The sequence below is a fragment of the Pelodiscus sinensis genome, chromosome 5 (assembly GCF_049634645.1).
Source record: "Pelodiscus sinensis isolate JC-2024 chromosome 5, ASM4963464v1, whole genome shotgun sequence".
Classification (NCBI taxonomy): Eukaryota; Metazoa; Chordata; order Testudines; family Trionychidae; genus Pelodiscus; species Pelodiscus sinensis.
Window position 1 is genome coordinate 43294866 of NC_134715.1, and position 15869 is coordinate 43310734.

At 41.9% G+C, this 15869-nt stretch overlaps 1 protein-coding gene across 1 annotated transcript in view; it reads left to right on the forward strand.

The window, feature by feature from the left end:
- The window catches only part of TBC1D9 (TBC1 domain family member 9), a 70182-nt gene that overhangs the window by 14725 nt on the left and 39588 nt on the right, over positions 1–15869 (forward strand). Inside the window, exons 2-4 of the mRNA XM_006121624.4 lie at positions 2550–2660; positions 11998–12116; positions 15394–15622. Coding sequence (XP_006121686.1) covers positions 2550–2660; positions 11998–12116; positions 15394–15622 — 459 coding nt within the window. The remainder of the gene's footprint in view (positions 1–2549; positions 2661–11997; positions 12117–15393; positions 15623–15869) is intronic.

The window sequence follows — 15869 nt, forward strand, 5'->3', positions numbered from 1 at the left end:
GAATCCTCAGGACCACTGACCTACCATATCAGCTTTGGAAGTGCAACAGCAGAAAGAAATTAAGACATTTTTAATTGCAAGAAAGTGGGAATTTGTAGCGGAAATCAGAAAGTCTAATGGTGCTACTTATCACAGTGAGGGCACACCTGGCTTACAAATAATTTATTTGGCTAGTGTCTCATGACTTGCATTTTTAATATGGTCAGCAAATGCATGGAGTTGTAAAGTTTGAAGACGTTTGAGTACAACTCTTGCAAAGCACGTATTGCAAATACAGCAGAAGCCCCTTTGCAGTTCACTTTTGTTTGTAGAAAATTCTGCCCTAAACCCCAGCCCGGTAAAGCACTTAAACACATGCTTACCTTTAAATGGTGAAAGGGACCACATATATGCCTAAAACTAAGCATGTGCATAAGTGTTTTATTGGAGCAGAGCCTTGCTGCTTAATATGTAATGGCAACATTGTTTAAATAGTCATCTTTTAATTTTAAGCGACAATTTAAAGTATTCTTGTCCACTGCTTTTTTAATAGAGTCAAAGCTTATCTAGGGGTTTTTGTAGAAAGATTGAAGAGGCCATCTGGTCAACAAATAGTAATTGTCAAAATGTCCAATAAGAGGTTAGACTTTGTGAAGCAAAGGTGTGCCAAATGAGACCGACTTGTCCAGTTAATATGGAGTATTTCTTGTTTTCTGTTTAGCTTCTATTATAAGCATACAGACTCCTTAGACATAAAGGTTGGCTGATGGACATTAATGCAAAGTTGGGGAAGAGAGTACTTCCCAACCCATCTGGCCCAGGAAGATCTATGTGAAATTGTTTGAAATGGATCAAATGATAATGCTTCCTAATTAAGGATGTGAAAGGCTAACCAGTAAGCATCATCTTTAATGGGTGATGCTTATTGGTTCTGGTTAGCTGGTTGGCACTGGAGCAGCTTGCTGCCTGCCATGGGTAGGGGTCTTCTCCAGTCCCTGCAGGGCCCACCATGAACAAGGGCTTTTCTGGGTATCTGGAGCAGCTTCTGTCTGCAGTGGGGACAGGGAGACTGAGTCTCCAGCCCAGCAGCAGGGGGGAGGGACTCCAGCTGAGCTGGACTCTCCCTCCCTCCTTCATTGGTTAACTGCTTAAACTTCATGTTTAACCAGTTAACCAATTAAACGGGATTATACATCCCTAACCAAGAACCCTTTTTTTCCTTTCAAACTGGCTGATGCTACATTGACTGACTATCAATGTCAGTCAATTGGGTGGAACAGTTCCAAATATAAATTGACATTTGACCTTAAAAGCAATTCAAAAGGGAAAACAGAGGGTTTCTGCTTTTTGTATCTTTCTGATGTTTAAAAAGTGACTGTAAGGATATTTTGTCCCCAAATAGAGGAAGGGTGAGGAAAGCGTTCTTTTCTCTTTACACATTAGAAATTCCGGTTTTGTCTACCTGGAAATACAGAAAATTGGAGAAGTAGTACAATTATGACTTCACGAAACTGAAAATGAGCAATTGAAAAGAGGAAGAGACAGTTGGTGTTCAAGTTTTGTGGGGGTTTTTTGTATTGTTTTTGTTTTGACTCCTGTTTAACTCCAAAATCTAATGAATACTTGGAGAAAGGATGCCTATGGCAAAGGTACATTTACCTTCGTTGGCTATAGTACAAGAGCACTCTTGGTACTACTCTTTGAGACTCCCCCACCCCCCTTATCTAGCAAAAACTGGTACAATCCAACTTTGTGGAGCGTGGGGGAAACCTTCTATGTGATCTTTACGCATAATCAAGACTATAAAGAACATTCCCCCTTTTGTTATTTTTGTCTTTCCTTTGCAGAGTATCTTCTAAAACCCCACAGATTAGATGGTCTTTAGCTACCCTGAGGTCAGGGAGATTTCCAGTAGAACTTGATACACAACTGTTGGTAATCTCCAACAGTTTCCTTGGCATGTCCATAGGTTCTTAATTATTCTGCTTCTTGCTGCTGAAAACGGTTTGGTTGTATGGGTATGTCCACAATTAGGCACCCCATAGTTGGCCTGTGACAGCTGATGTGGGCTTTTGGGACTGTTTGTTTATGTTCAGGCTAAGGTCTAAGCTCTGGGGCCCTCCCAACTTGTAAGGCCCTAGAGCCCAGGCCTGAATGTCTAACCACAATTAAATAGCCCCTAAATATAGTCATGGGTAACCTTGTTTTCAACAGGCATTCCAGCAAGTGTGGAGACTACTTCTGGAAATCTGTGGATTATTCTTTTCCTACCTGAAATTCCAAATTTGAATTCTGGGGGGTGTTTAGTGTGTTTTGAGGGAAAATCCAAAGAGAGTGAAATTGAGAAGCTACAGCTAAATAAGTTTTAAAATATGCTTTAAAAATACTTTTATTCTTATTTAGCCTTCTTTCTTTGTAAAGTAACATCAACTCGTATTTTAAATCTGAAATCTATTTAGTAGATGATAGGTTTTTTACCTGTTGGCAGAAATGATTTGTCATGCAGTAATGTAATATGCAACAGATAATCTAGGAGTGCGCATTCACCAACACAATTTCCTGTTCCACAGGTCTCCTAGTGGGTACTCTTGATGTTGTGCTGGACTCCAGTGCCAGGGTAGCACCATACCGAATCCTCTACCAGGCCCCAGACTCGTTGGTTTACTGGACTATTGCCTGTGGTAAGAACAAATACACTGAAACAGAATTATTTTGGGGGGAGGGCATATGCTATGTAACACATGGAATGTGTCACTGTCAGCTAAGTGCAGTTATTTTTTGATAATGTATCAATCAACTGGAACTGAAAGTCTGTTAAGGGAAATACTTATGAAATCAGCAAGCCACATAATGTATGTGCATGAAACAGTTAAATGGAAGGAATAACTTCTAAACATTTTTTGTTTGTTGGATTTTTCAAAATTTGGGACTTACCTCTTTTCTTCTATCGTTGAGAATTTTTGGTGAGATTGCTATTTTGCTATATAACTAGGATTTTTAGCAAGAATAACATTTAAAAAAAACAAACAAACATATGATTCTAAATCCTACACTGTGAAACGTGAAACAGCAGATAAATTGTGAATCTGTTTGGCCATATCTGATTCTAATAGAAGTATCTGAATATAGAACATACCACTATAATTCAACAATACAATTACCAATCCTATAATACTGCATATTGATACTGCAAAGTTGCCAACTGGTTATTAGGTCACAGTATGAGAGCAAAGTTTGCCATCTGGTGACATGTAGGGGGCTTATCTAATATGATGAACAGTATCCCTAACTATTCCTGATGGTGTCGTCTAAAGTCAGCCTTGTTTTATGTTCACACCTAGACTCCCCTAACAGTCTCTAAATAAACTTTAAAAAAAACAAATAGTCTGGTAACACTTTAAAGACTAACAAAACATGTAGATGGTATCATCTACAGCTTTTGTGGGTACAACCCACTTCTTCAGATGACTGAAGTGATACTTCTCTGTCAAAAACTGAGAGGCGTGGAGGGAATTTTTATTCTCCTGACACCTCCTTCCTGAACCAGTTGGTATACATTTGTGTTGCTGGCGACATTTTTGGTCAGCGTCTTCTCACTATGTTCTTCAAACATTGCCGATCATTCATGGAGTTGGGAGGTAGTGAAACACAATGTTGGTTTCTTCCAAATGTAACGTATAGCTGTTAAAGAACATTGAACTGAAAACCCAGCTCTTGGAGAGAAGGATCCATATGCAGTTTCTGTACAGGCCAATGAGTATTCATCAACATCACTAATTTCAGATCTCTCAATGGGATGTGACCTAAACTACAGTATTGATACCATCTATATTTTTTGTTAGTCTCTAAGGTACTGCAGGACTATTCTCTGTTTTTAAGTTTTTGTAGGTACAGACTAACACGGCTGCCCCTCTGAATCTTCAGTATTGTATGAGTGGTAGTAAAACCAGGTGTGGAGAACTTCTGAATTAAAAGTTGCAGGTAGAGCTAATAAAAGGTGCTCCCGATGTATCCTTAGAACTAAATGATTCATGAGTCTGACCAGGGTAATCTCTGCGCTGTGTCATGGTCTGAATCTAATCTGGAATTTTTGTATAGCTATATTTTTTTAGCCACATAGTCTTGCAGCTCCTTGATGGTAATTGTAACTGAAAGAAGGCTTCTGCTAATCAGCTGTTGATTTCACACACACAGATTGCACACACATTACAAGCAGACTTCTAGTGGATTTTCCCTTAGCAAGAAATAGTGCAACTATTTTATCAATGACTTTTTGGAATTATAATTTTAACCTACTAGGTTTTTTACTATTACCACCTCATTCTGTTGTACCAGATGGCGTTAGGCCATGCAAGTTGCTTCCCAGTTGGAGGAGAAACCAGTGATGCAGTGTAAGAGCATTTTCTTTATATAACATGTTTGTTATATATATATACTGCTCCTTGAATATAAGTGGTCACAAACACTGTGCAAACAAGCCCTCTTTTTCTCAGCTTAAACACCACTATCTGGTTCTGAGGAAGCAAAGCTATCCCAAAAATTCTCTCTGAATGGAGAGATTGATTGTCTTCTCCCTCCTCACAAGAACCTACATTACAAAACTATCAACTATCTTCAAGACTGTAATACTGCTTAAACATTAAGAAAAACAACTGTTGTTTTTTTTTCAGTTGGTTCTGTAGGTAATTGACATTTTAATTGGATTAGGAAATAAGCCTATTTTATTTTGAATCCCTAGAATCCATATTCCCAGTTAAGAAAATGAAATTTTTAAAAATTAAGGTATAAGAAAATGTACCCATTGGCCTTAGTATCTTTTATTGGTTGCTTCTTGAATTTCATGTAGCTTGTTAGTCTGTAGCCACAAAACCAGAGTCCTGTGGCACCTTAAATACTAACAGATTTCTTTGAGCATAAGCTTTTGTAGGCAAAGACCCACTGTTTTTGTCCATGAAAACTTAAGCCTGAATAAATCTGTTAGTCTGTAAGGTGCCTCTGGACTGATTCCAAATTGTTTTTTCTTGAATTTAAGCTAGTTTTAGGTTTTGTTTTTTATTAATGACTGTAGTAGCTCAAGTCTGACCCCTTAAATTGAATAATATGGCCTATAAAGAAAAGTAAAATCTGTCTTCTTGCATGCAAATTCTTTATGCTGCCTTGAAAACTGGCTATCTGTGTATCACCTGAGACCATCACATCATGATTATTTCGTCTTTCTGTGACCATTTGAAAAACCAAGTGATTCTTTCTTAATCTCATCAAAGTTTTCATGTTTATATAATGGACAAAGGTTTTTGCAATGTTTAGCCATGTCCCCTTAAATGTAACCATCTCTCTCATTGCACAGTTGTTCTTTACTGTTTTTTACAAGTATGCCACTAATTATTTGGCACTTGTACTCTTCCATTTTTACAGAAACTCATTACAGTCTCATTTGCCTTCCATAATGCAATAATCCTTGGCTCCTAGGAATAGTTGTAGAGCAGTAGAAATCATGTGTTTGGTATCTGGCATACTTATTCAGCAGCATAACACTACTGTGGAGGAAAAGCTCAATGGTCTTGTCTGCACTCACATACTAGCTGATTGTTTGAAGCTATATCTAGCTCTGTGATGGGGGCTTAGTTACCACAGATTGACATTATGTAAAATGTCACTATTTCTAATATGAATGTGACTGTGAGGGTCAGAGTCCTCTCTGTAAAACGGGCTAGGAACAGATGTTATTGGTCACTTTGCTAGAGCAGCTTAATTCATATTCCAGAATAAGTATGCCCACATGGGGGTTTGTGCCAATGTAACTGTAAACTTATAATATTCAAGGATAGTGCTTCCAGTAAATTTCCTCACACGGGCAAACTCTCATCTTGTTATGGGGTACGACTGCACTTCAAAAATAAACCAACCAACCCATGGCAGCCTGTCTCAGAGCACCAGTATATAGCTTACTCTGTGGTACTAAAAAATTGTTATGCAAATGTTTCCCATCCGAGCTCCAGCTTGAGAAGAAATAGTTTTATTGTATTCTTAGCACCACAGCATGAGACCGAGTCTTCAGATCTGGGCTCAGAGACTCACTGCCACAGTGTTGCTGCTGTCTTTTTATTTTTTTTAAGTGTTTTGCTGTATGTACAGAACCATGAAGATATCCCCTTTTGTTTTCAAGTGTTTATTTCTTCCTTCTATCCTCACCATTCCCCCCTCCTCTTGTATCCCAGTCTGCCAGAGTTTGCAAACAGCTCTGATGTTGAAGAGCTGATATAATTCATTAGCATATCAAGCATCCTGTCTGAGATTATATCAGCAGTTCAGCCAGGTAATGCAGGGATCAAATGTAACACCTGGGGCAGGCGGAAGGGAATTGATATAGTCTCTGTTCTGTGCAAAAATAGGTTTTGTCCTCTTTATTGTCTGGCATCCTTTCTCTTCCCTGTTGCCTTGCTTAAAACCTCATCTATATAGAACAGCGTTTCTTAAACTTTTTAAGACTGAGGAAAACCAAACAATAATGTTTTTATGAGAAACACCAAGGATTTTTTGTTGAGGGGAAAAAGAAAAAAGAAAAAGCTTGCCCCTTGAACAACGGACGACACTTTTACTGACAAAAACGTTCGCTCACTGCCCTATGAAGCCTTCTAGACCTCTCTTTTGATAGGGAAATGTAATTTACTCTGTTTACTCATCTTGGTGGAAATTATAAATTTGGTACCTTATCAAGCATGGGTCAATGTCAAGCAGCTGACTGACAACAGCCATAGCAGCCACACCAGCATTAGGGGCACTGAGGGCTTTACTCTGCCCCCCAATTCACAGTGGGTCCCTTACTGCTTAATGTTTTGTCCTTCAATAGTTCTAGCCCCTGGCTCTCTTATTTTTGACACAGGATACTGAAAGGAAGGGCCTTGTCTGTGCAAGAGGGTGGAAGGTGCTGGCCTTCCTCAGCTGTCTTGGGTAACAAGCGAGGGCTAAAGACAGTGGTGCAAAGACCCGGTCGGGGTGGCAGCTTTAGGACCATTCTCTCCCCTGGCAGACAGAATCCTCAGAGTAGCAGCAGAGACAGCCAATCAGAGCCGGCCCTGCTGCTGGCCCTGCAACGCTCCTCCCCTCGGGCAAGGGACGCAACCAAGGCATGGAGCTTTCCCAAGCGGTTGCAGGCCAGGCGCAGAGGCACGTGAGGAAAACGGGTAGCACCACCTCATTTCAAGCCATGTCCCAACTCGCTCACCTCTTCACACCACCCGCTGCTTTTCAGCAGCTCTCACAGCGTTTTTTTCCTTCAAATGGCCACGGCACACCTGTGAGTTCTCCGCGGAACACAGTTTAAGAAACAAGGATATAGAAAGTTGCACTGATTTAATTTTAAGTTTTTTGTCTTGACTAGGCTTTAAAGGTGTACCAGAACATACTACCTGAAAGGGCAGTACATACTTTAACATGGTTATTTAGATCGATGGAGTTGCTCTTTGTTTTGCTTTCATTTCACATGCAGTGTTGTGGCAGATCAATTAATGTATTGAGGAATAAAGTAGACAATTATCAGCAACAAAGAATAATGAAAAAATGAGATGGAGAGAGGACAACCTGGCAGGACACTCTCTACAGAATCAGTTAAAATAACCTGAAATCTGCTGAGCCACCACTGAGAAGTAGATAACTTAGGATTTATGTACACAATGCACACCAAAGGGGTGTGAATTCTAATGCACATCAATGTGTTGTACTAATGCATACTGTGTTGTGCACCAATTGGCTCATGTAGATGCTACTGGCATGTCCTAACTGGTTAACTGGGATTTTATAGCCCTAGAATCCAGTGTATGCGTCCATGAATATGCAGTGTGTCCATGATGGTCTACAAAGGCCTGCACAATGATTTAATACTGTAGTATTCTTTCCTGTGAATGTACTAGCTTGAAATGGCAGGCATAGGATGAGTATATGAAAGCTATCAATTTCACCTGTGTAGCTCACAAAGCCCATCCATTCAAAACTCACAATTTTAGGAATATTTCAGTTTTTATCAACCTGGAAGACGGTACAGCCTTAATTGCCTTCCAGTCTTCTATGACCACTGTGTCAGCCATAGATTTACCAGACTTAAGAGTGGATCTAGTGCAATCTGGGGTTTCTAGCTTCCACAGAACAATAGGAACTGCTTTTGGAGCATTATGGGCTCTCTCATCTGGTGCTTTCTTCTGAGGCCCGGGCAAGCTATTCACATAGCTTAAAGAATGGGATTTTCCTCCTGTGTAAGTTCTGGACCCATTTCTGGTCCTGTGTTGCCATCTCAATGTGCTCAAACCAATGTGCGAGTGGGGTTCAGGCCCAGAAGCAGAAATCTGATTTTTTTTTCTATTGTAACCCTTCTGCCAGGTAGGCCTGGCAGTAACCAGGGCTGGGTTCAATATCTTGGGGCCATCACACATAGAACCGGCTCGAGCCCCCACCCAGTAATCTGGGAAATTCACGCAATGCTTCCCCACTCACAAGCACTGAGTCTGAGTGTAGGAAAGAAACATTTAATGAAACAGAAAGAGAAGTCATACGGCATTAACTTGGGGGAAAACACCACAAACCGAGTTCATAACCCCAAACATGAGCCAACCCCCCACCCCAGCCAAGAATCGCCCGAAGTCCAAAAAGTCCGACACCCCAAAGGTCTCTGTCTCTAGTCCGTGCCACCCAGAGTCCCAAAGCTCACCCTCAGGGTTTCACCTCCCAACCTGGGTAGAAATGGGGGTCGGGGGATAGATAGAGGGCACCTTATACGAAACTCCGCCACGCTCCAGCAGCTGTCTCGTTCCACGCCTCTGGATGCTCCACAGGGCACCTGCCGCCGCTCCACACCACGCCGCTGATGGCCGCTCCTCGCCTGCTGCCGCACCATGCCACAGCGCTGGTCGCCGCTCCTCGCCTGCTGCCGATGGCCACTCCTCGCCTGCCGCTGCTCCACGCCACGCCGCTGGTCACCGCTATTTCACTGGTGCAACAGGTCTGGCACTCAGCCAAACCAGTGATTTCAGCTCTCAGTGATTTCAACTCTTTAGCCATCAGATGGACTGGCAAATGAATCCAGCTTTCACTGGACTAGCAAAAGAAAAGACTCCTCAGGGAGTCTGCTTGAGGTCTGTCCTTAAAACAAAGGGGGAAAGGTGCAGGCTGGGCCAGTCTTATAGCTCACCCCTGGCAGGTGTGAAGTAGGCTGACTCAAGTCCTTCAACCCTTTCCCCCAGCTCTGTTGACTCAACTCTGGAAGGGGGGGAGCTTGTTCTTCCGAGACCTCTTACCATGATGGTGGTGTCTCTCCTGCAAGCACTGGTGGCATGTTTTACAGTTTCCACATTTAGGGGTAGCATGATTAGTTACCCCCACAACAGTCCCAAATTATATACAATTCTCCACATTCCATTCCAACACTGACCTTCCATCAGCCCTGGCTGAATGGGATTTACATAGCCACACCTCAGATTCTCTTCTGAGCAGTATTTACATGTCAACAGTTAACACTTAATTACCTTGCAGAGCTAAACAACTGTAGTGGGCACACCCACCCCTCCTTTTAGCTGGCTGACAGCAAGCAGCAGTTCAGCCCCTGCTTACATCATGAGAAACAACATGTGCTGTCTCTGCCTCTGTCTTCTGCATTGTCCCTTTCTCTTGTTGTTATGCTTCATGCTGGGAAATCATTGACTTCATCTTACTCTTAGTGGCTGATTTTGGCCTGAGGATGTCTAGAGTATAGTGTGGGACTGAATTTGAACCCTGAGCTTAAGATGAACCCTACTTCTGTCTATAAACAAATTGCAGTAATTCATTGCTTTGGTCACAGGACCCTGTGGGGTGGAGGGCCCATGCCTGATCCAGGATTCAATCCCTGTTACTCTACAGCAGTGGTCTCCAACCTTTTTAAGCACAAGATCACTTTTTCAATTTAAGTCAGTCCAGGATCTACCTCAAACCCAAATACCGCTGTTCCACTCCTTTGCCAAGGCCCCACCCTCGTTACTCTGGGAAGATGGGGTACAGGGGAAGGGGGCAGAGTGACATCAGTGCCCCCCTGCCTGTCTCCCCCACTCTGCACAACAAGCAGGAGGCTCCCAGAGGGTAGCTCTGGGCAGGAGCAGCAGGGCAATGGGTGGAGAAGGGGTGGAGGTGCAGGCTCTTGATAGCCTCCTAGCCAAACCAGTCAGGATCACCTGACACAGGTGCCAAGATCTATAGGTAGATGCTGATCTACTGGTTGGTGACCACTGCTCTACAGCGTGGTGCGGCTTCACTTGTCTTATGTTCTGGGAGTCTGACAAAGTATTCTGTAGTCCTGTGGGCTGACTTTTTGTCCTCTGGACAATCAAGTTTTTCCACACTCCACCATGAACAATGAGCTAAAGTAGCCACATTTTGGAAGGATGTTATGAAGGTTGGACTCAGGCCCACATACTGCAAGCCCCAGGTAGGGACTCGGGGTTTAACAATTCTTAACCTGCAGTTATAGGTGGGCGTGGATGCTCAAGTCATAGGTTAACAAATCCGAGATCTGTTAACTCTCATTCTGCTAACCCCAGGTTTGTAGTATAAATCTACCCAAAGGTACCCACTACTGTCTCTTGGCTACAGCTTCTTCAGAAGGATAAGAAAGAAGCATTGCCTCCATTAAAAACTAGCCATTATCTGTTATTGGACTGAGCAGGATAGATGCCTTTGGCATATAATGTCATGCCAACATACCATCTTGGGTTCCGCCAAGATGAGAATTCCCAGGGCTTACACCATTTTCTCTTCTATTCCTTCAAGTGAGCAGACAAGTTGCCCCACAACACCTGTGAATAAGAGGACATAGTAGTGCAGTGATATGTGCTTCTGTAAATCTGAATTTATACTCCAGCACTGTATGTTTATCACAGCCATATACAACACCAGTGTGGCTGAAGAGCATGACAGTAGCACACTTATGTCAGCATATTATCATGGCGTAGCAGGATAGGCTACCCAGGATTGCTTAAGCCAATGTCTGTACAAAAACCCTGCCATTCCAGTGCAGGCCTCTTGATGCCTAAAACTAGTACTCTTGCATTTATTCCTGCCTTCCATATTAGGACAGAGATCTTTGTCATCACAAGCTATAGAACAGTCAAAAACCGGTCTAGCCTAGAGCAAGTAGAAGTGGTGTTTAGTGGAAGCTTACAGCAGAAAAAAAATCGAACACAGCACATTAAATGCCCAATACATGGAAAAGTTCCTTTATCGTAGTCCTATATTCATTTTCAGAATATATGTATATGTGTTTCTCCATGGCAGAAATCTTATTTGTCTCCCTCCTGTCTCTCTAGAAACTAAGCTTAATATTGTCAGCTTTGACTTGAAAAGTAATATTCTGACAAAAGATGTACTTCCCTTTAGAGGGCTGTTAAAATTCATATTCTTTTGAGAACAGACAGAAGAATTTGTCTCTAAGTTTGGAAGATACAATTAGATTACTTTCTTTTATGGTTTAAGATAGCTATTGACAAATTCCACTGTCTGTTTCAGATGTGTTTTTGGTCTTGAAATGTAACTATATCATATATATTAGGATTTACATCAGTCAATAACGATTTATATTATGTACAATTATCTTTTGGTTTGTGCTTCTAACAAATGCAACCACTACCTCATGTAATTAGACGTTAGTAGCATGTCACTTCCAATTCCACAAACTCACTACAATTCATACATTTTTAGAATTGTTAATTTAGTAGTCTTCGTTAGTCTTTAAACTAAATGCTGGTACTGAAAATTTTTTACCATAATCCTGGTGAGTTCTGCTTAACACAAGATGATCTTGAGAGTTGCTGCTGATCATTAATAGTGGAGGGATGAGAGAGAATTTTTCAATTTACTGAGTTTGAGACATTTGTTTCTTTGTGAAACATTAACCTGTTTCGCTGCTGAAGAACTTTCTTGAAATCTCATTTGTTGTTGTGGTTCAGAATGAACACATTTCAGACATCTGCAAATTATTTACTTTGTTCTTTTGTGCAGGTTGTTCAAGGAAGGAAATCACTGAACATTGGGAATGGCTTGAACAGAATCTGTTGCAAACTCTGTCAATCTTTGAAAATGAAAATGACATAAACACGTTTGTCAGAGGAAAAATACAGGTAGCATATATATAGCAGCTGTTGTTAATTTTAGATGTGACCATAGAACTGTGATGTCTCCTTGCATCTCACCCAGTGATCTGTACACTCCTGTGATCCCTGAAAGGAAAGCAACATTGGGTGCATATCTAGATTAAGGAAATTTGCCAGAACGTAAATATCAGTGTAATCAAAATAATTTTATGTGAGACTCTCCATTTGACCTGTCCTTTTTGTTTTTAATTCAACATATGAAGTAGATTAAAGAAAAAATGTGTTGGTTTTAGGAACAAACTATTTCTGTGATTCACTTATGCTTTGGAATTTTTAAGTATGTGTGATGAATATTTTGAAAATAAACATATTGGTTTATTAATAGAACTGTAAATAGTTAAAATAGCTGATGCTTTTGTCTCTGTTTAGAGTGAGTTATGTTTTTCTCTGTTACATACAGCAACTTAGAAGAATAAAGTAGGCTTTGTCTATGCACAAATATTGTACCACTTCAGTTATACCAGTACATTTAGGGTAAATGCAGTCACACTGAAATAAAGGCGCTGATTACCACTGCAGTCATTTCCTGACAGAATTATACTTCTAACCATAATATTTATACCAGTACATAAAATGTATGTAGATGAAGTCTGTTAGTTCCATCTCATTCCATTCTTTAACCTCTCATGTAATAATTATATTTCTTAATAATCAGCTGTACTTCTGTAAATTTCACTGACAGATCAGAAATAAATAGAATAAATTTATAAATGGTTTAAACCTGTAGCATTAAAATACCTATTTCCATGAGACAACTGTGCTGTCAACTACAGCTTTGTTTAGAAGAGTATTACTACTAAAACTGCTGCATAACTGAATATTTGTACAACAAAGAAAGCTTCACCACTCTGACCATGCTCCCCAAAGTAATCAGAAATCTACACCAATTTGAAGAGAAGAAAAAGAAATTTCCTTTTAAATCTTTAGGTTAAAGAGCGAGCATGTTACAGAGGATTAATTTTTCTCCCATGTTGTAATAGTTGAATTAGTAAACAAGAACTTTTCTATCACTTCAGTTACCAAAACCAGGTTGCATCTCCCTAAACCGGGACTCTGTGGTCTGGCAGGACAATGGATGTTCCTGGGCCAGAGTGCCCCAGTGCCCAGAAGTCTGGAAGCAGCTGGGAGCCCAGCAGATCTAGCAGCAGCCCAGAAGGGGAGCTGGGGCTGCATGAGTAGGGAGACCAGCAGAGGAGCCAGGGCTGGGGCTGCTTGGCCGGGAGAGAGCGCCATGTGTCAGCCTGGCAGGGGGGCTGCAGAAACTGGGGGGCCAGAGCCACACGCAGCCTGATAGGAGGCCAGAGCTGTGTGAGTTGGGGAGCTGGAGACAAAGCTGGGGCTGTGCGGCAACCTAGCACTATTTAAATGGTCCAGCCTCCTGGCTCCGCCCTCTGGCTTCTTCTTGGTGCAGTGACAGCATGTGGCCGAAGAGAGCTGATCCAGGATTGTGACAGTGCAGCAGGGGGACCAGGCTGTGGCAGTCTGGTAGGGGTGCAGCGGCAGCCTGGCAGGGGAGCTGGGACAGGGCTGCTCAGCACCCACCTATCTGGGACCATTGGCAGGCAGCCTGGCTGAGGCTGTCAGCTGGGTGACCAACCGGGGCTGGAAGTGGAGCCAGTGGTGGACTAGAAAGCCAGCAGCAGGGGAACTTTCCCTGGTCCAGCAAATTTCCTCATTTGCTGGACCAGCGAGGTCCAACCTGTACTAGCCTTTCATTCAACATTCTACTAAGAAAGACCATAAATTATTTTTTTGTCCTTGAGAAAATCACAATGGCGGAGTTTCTGACTGGCTTTGTTTTTATTTAGACTAAAACTCCTCTAGTGAAAGCCTATTCCTTTTTTACTCAGATAATATGGTGCCTGGAATGGGGTGGGGAAGAGGACATGGAAGCCTTGTATTAAGGGTATTTGAGGTAGATTTAGTAGCTTAAAACTGGACAATTAGAAAGCACTTTGAGGGCTGCCTGTTCTTGAAAATTGGGCAGCTCTACCAGAATCTGAATTGCACTGTTCCTTGTGTGTTTGATCCCGTCACCACACTGAATGAAATTGCTTGTGGCATTTCCCATATTCTGTTGAGATAATAAAAAGAAAAGGACCAGCTGCTCTACTGGCAATAACCATGCCTCTCTTCTCACCACTTATTTTGAAAATAGATCACTAAAAGAAAACCACGTGTTGTGTTTTTATTACCACAGCATGTAGGATCACTAGTTATGGTCCCAGACCTTGTTGTGCTAGGTGCTGTACCAACAAGAACAGAAAACCAATCCTTGCTCCAAAGAGCTTACAGTCAAATTAACATTGGTATTCTGTTTTACCAAGTCTCTCTCATTAGAGTTGGCTAACATTTTTCCATAATTCAGTTTTTCTATAGGTTTTCACCAAAATATGGTGGGGAAAAAAGTATTTGAACTTTTTTTGACAAATTGCAGTGATCCTCTTCCTCACCTCTTCATTAGTGTAATAGTAGGGATAGTGCCATTAAGAAATATAGGAGTATGTTTGGTTACTTACCTGGGACATAAGCAAGGTAAGAGGGAAAAGTCATCAGAGAGTCTGGCTTGTAGGAAATAGGGGCATAGTCACGGGTAGGCTGTGACCCCACCTACTTTGCATCCCGACCCACCCCCTGCCAACCTGCCTGGTGATTTAGCTGGGGAGCAGGATTGAATCATGGGGTCTTAATCATGCTATGCCAAGTGAGGCAGCCAGGGAAAGGAGCCAGGGCAATAGGTCTTACACTGCTCTGTGTGGTGCTCCTGCCAGGAGCTTACCCTTGTGTCCTAAGGTTGTTAAGAGCCCAGAGGCTCTTACTACATTTAAAGTGCAGAGCCACAGTGGGGTTACCTCCTGGGAGCTGCACGAGCCAGGACTCAATGGTCCCAGTTCACACTGGGTCCTCGATTGCTGCAGCTCTGCTTCTCCTCCTCCTCCTCCTCCCCCCCCCCTCACATTGTGGATATAATGGCTCCTGTTTTCCCCCTTTTGCTGCCTCTGAAACAGAGGCAGGGGAGAGAGAAGCAAATGGTCAAGTAGTCACTCAATTAGTCGCTTACATCCCTATCCTGTTGTGCTCCCCCACCCATTCAAATGTGCTCTTCTGGCTTCACCACTGATAGGAAGAGAGATAATTAGATGGGTGGAAGGTGACTGAGGTTATGGCATTTAAATTCCAAGTCTGATGTCTGATAAAGATGTCATATCTTTTTCATGGCTAACATCCTTCATATTTTCCTCAGGGAATCATCGCAGAGTACAACAAAATCAATGGTATCAAAGAGGATGATGACACAGAAAAGTTTAAGGAAGCCATAGTAAAGTTCCACAAGCTGTTTGGGATGCCAGAGGAGGAAAAATTGGTGAACTATTACTCCTGCAGTTATTGGAAGGGGAAAGTCCCCCGTCAGGGCTGGATGTATCTCAGTATTAACCACCTTTGCTTTTATTCCTTTCTCATGGGAAGAGAAGGTATGTTGAACAGGTCAATCTGGGTACTTAAGGATAGATAGGAAATCTACAGTGGTTTATTACTGTTAATTTATTGGACATGGACAAAGCTCTGGGTATTATGCAAAAATTTAAATAGACATAATCCCCATGCCAAGGAACTAACTTCCTCAACCACACCAGTGATGGAGTTCAGTATTGTTGTGATACTTTATTTGACTATATACCTAAAAATTACATACATGGTGGAATCCATGGGTTCAGTTCA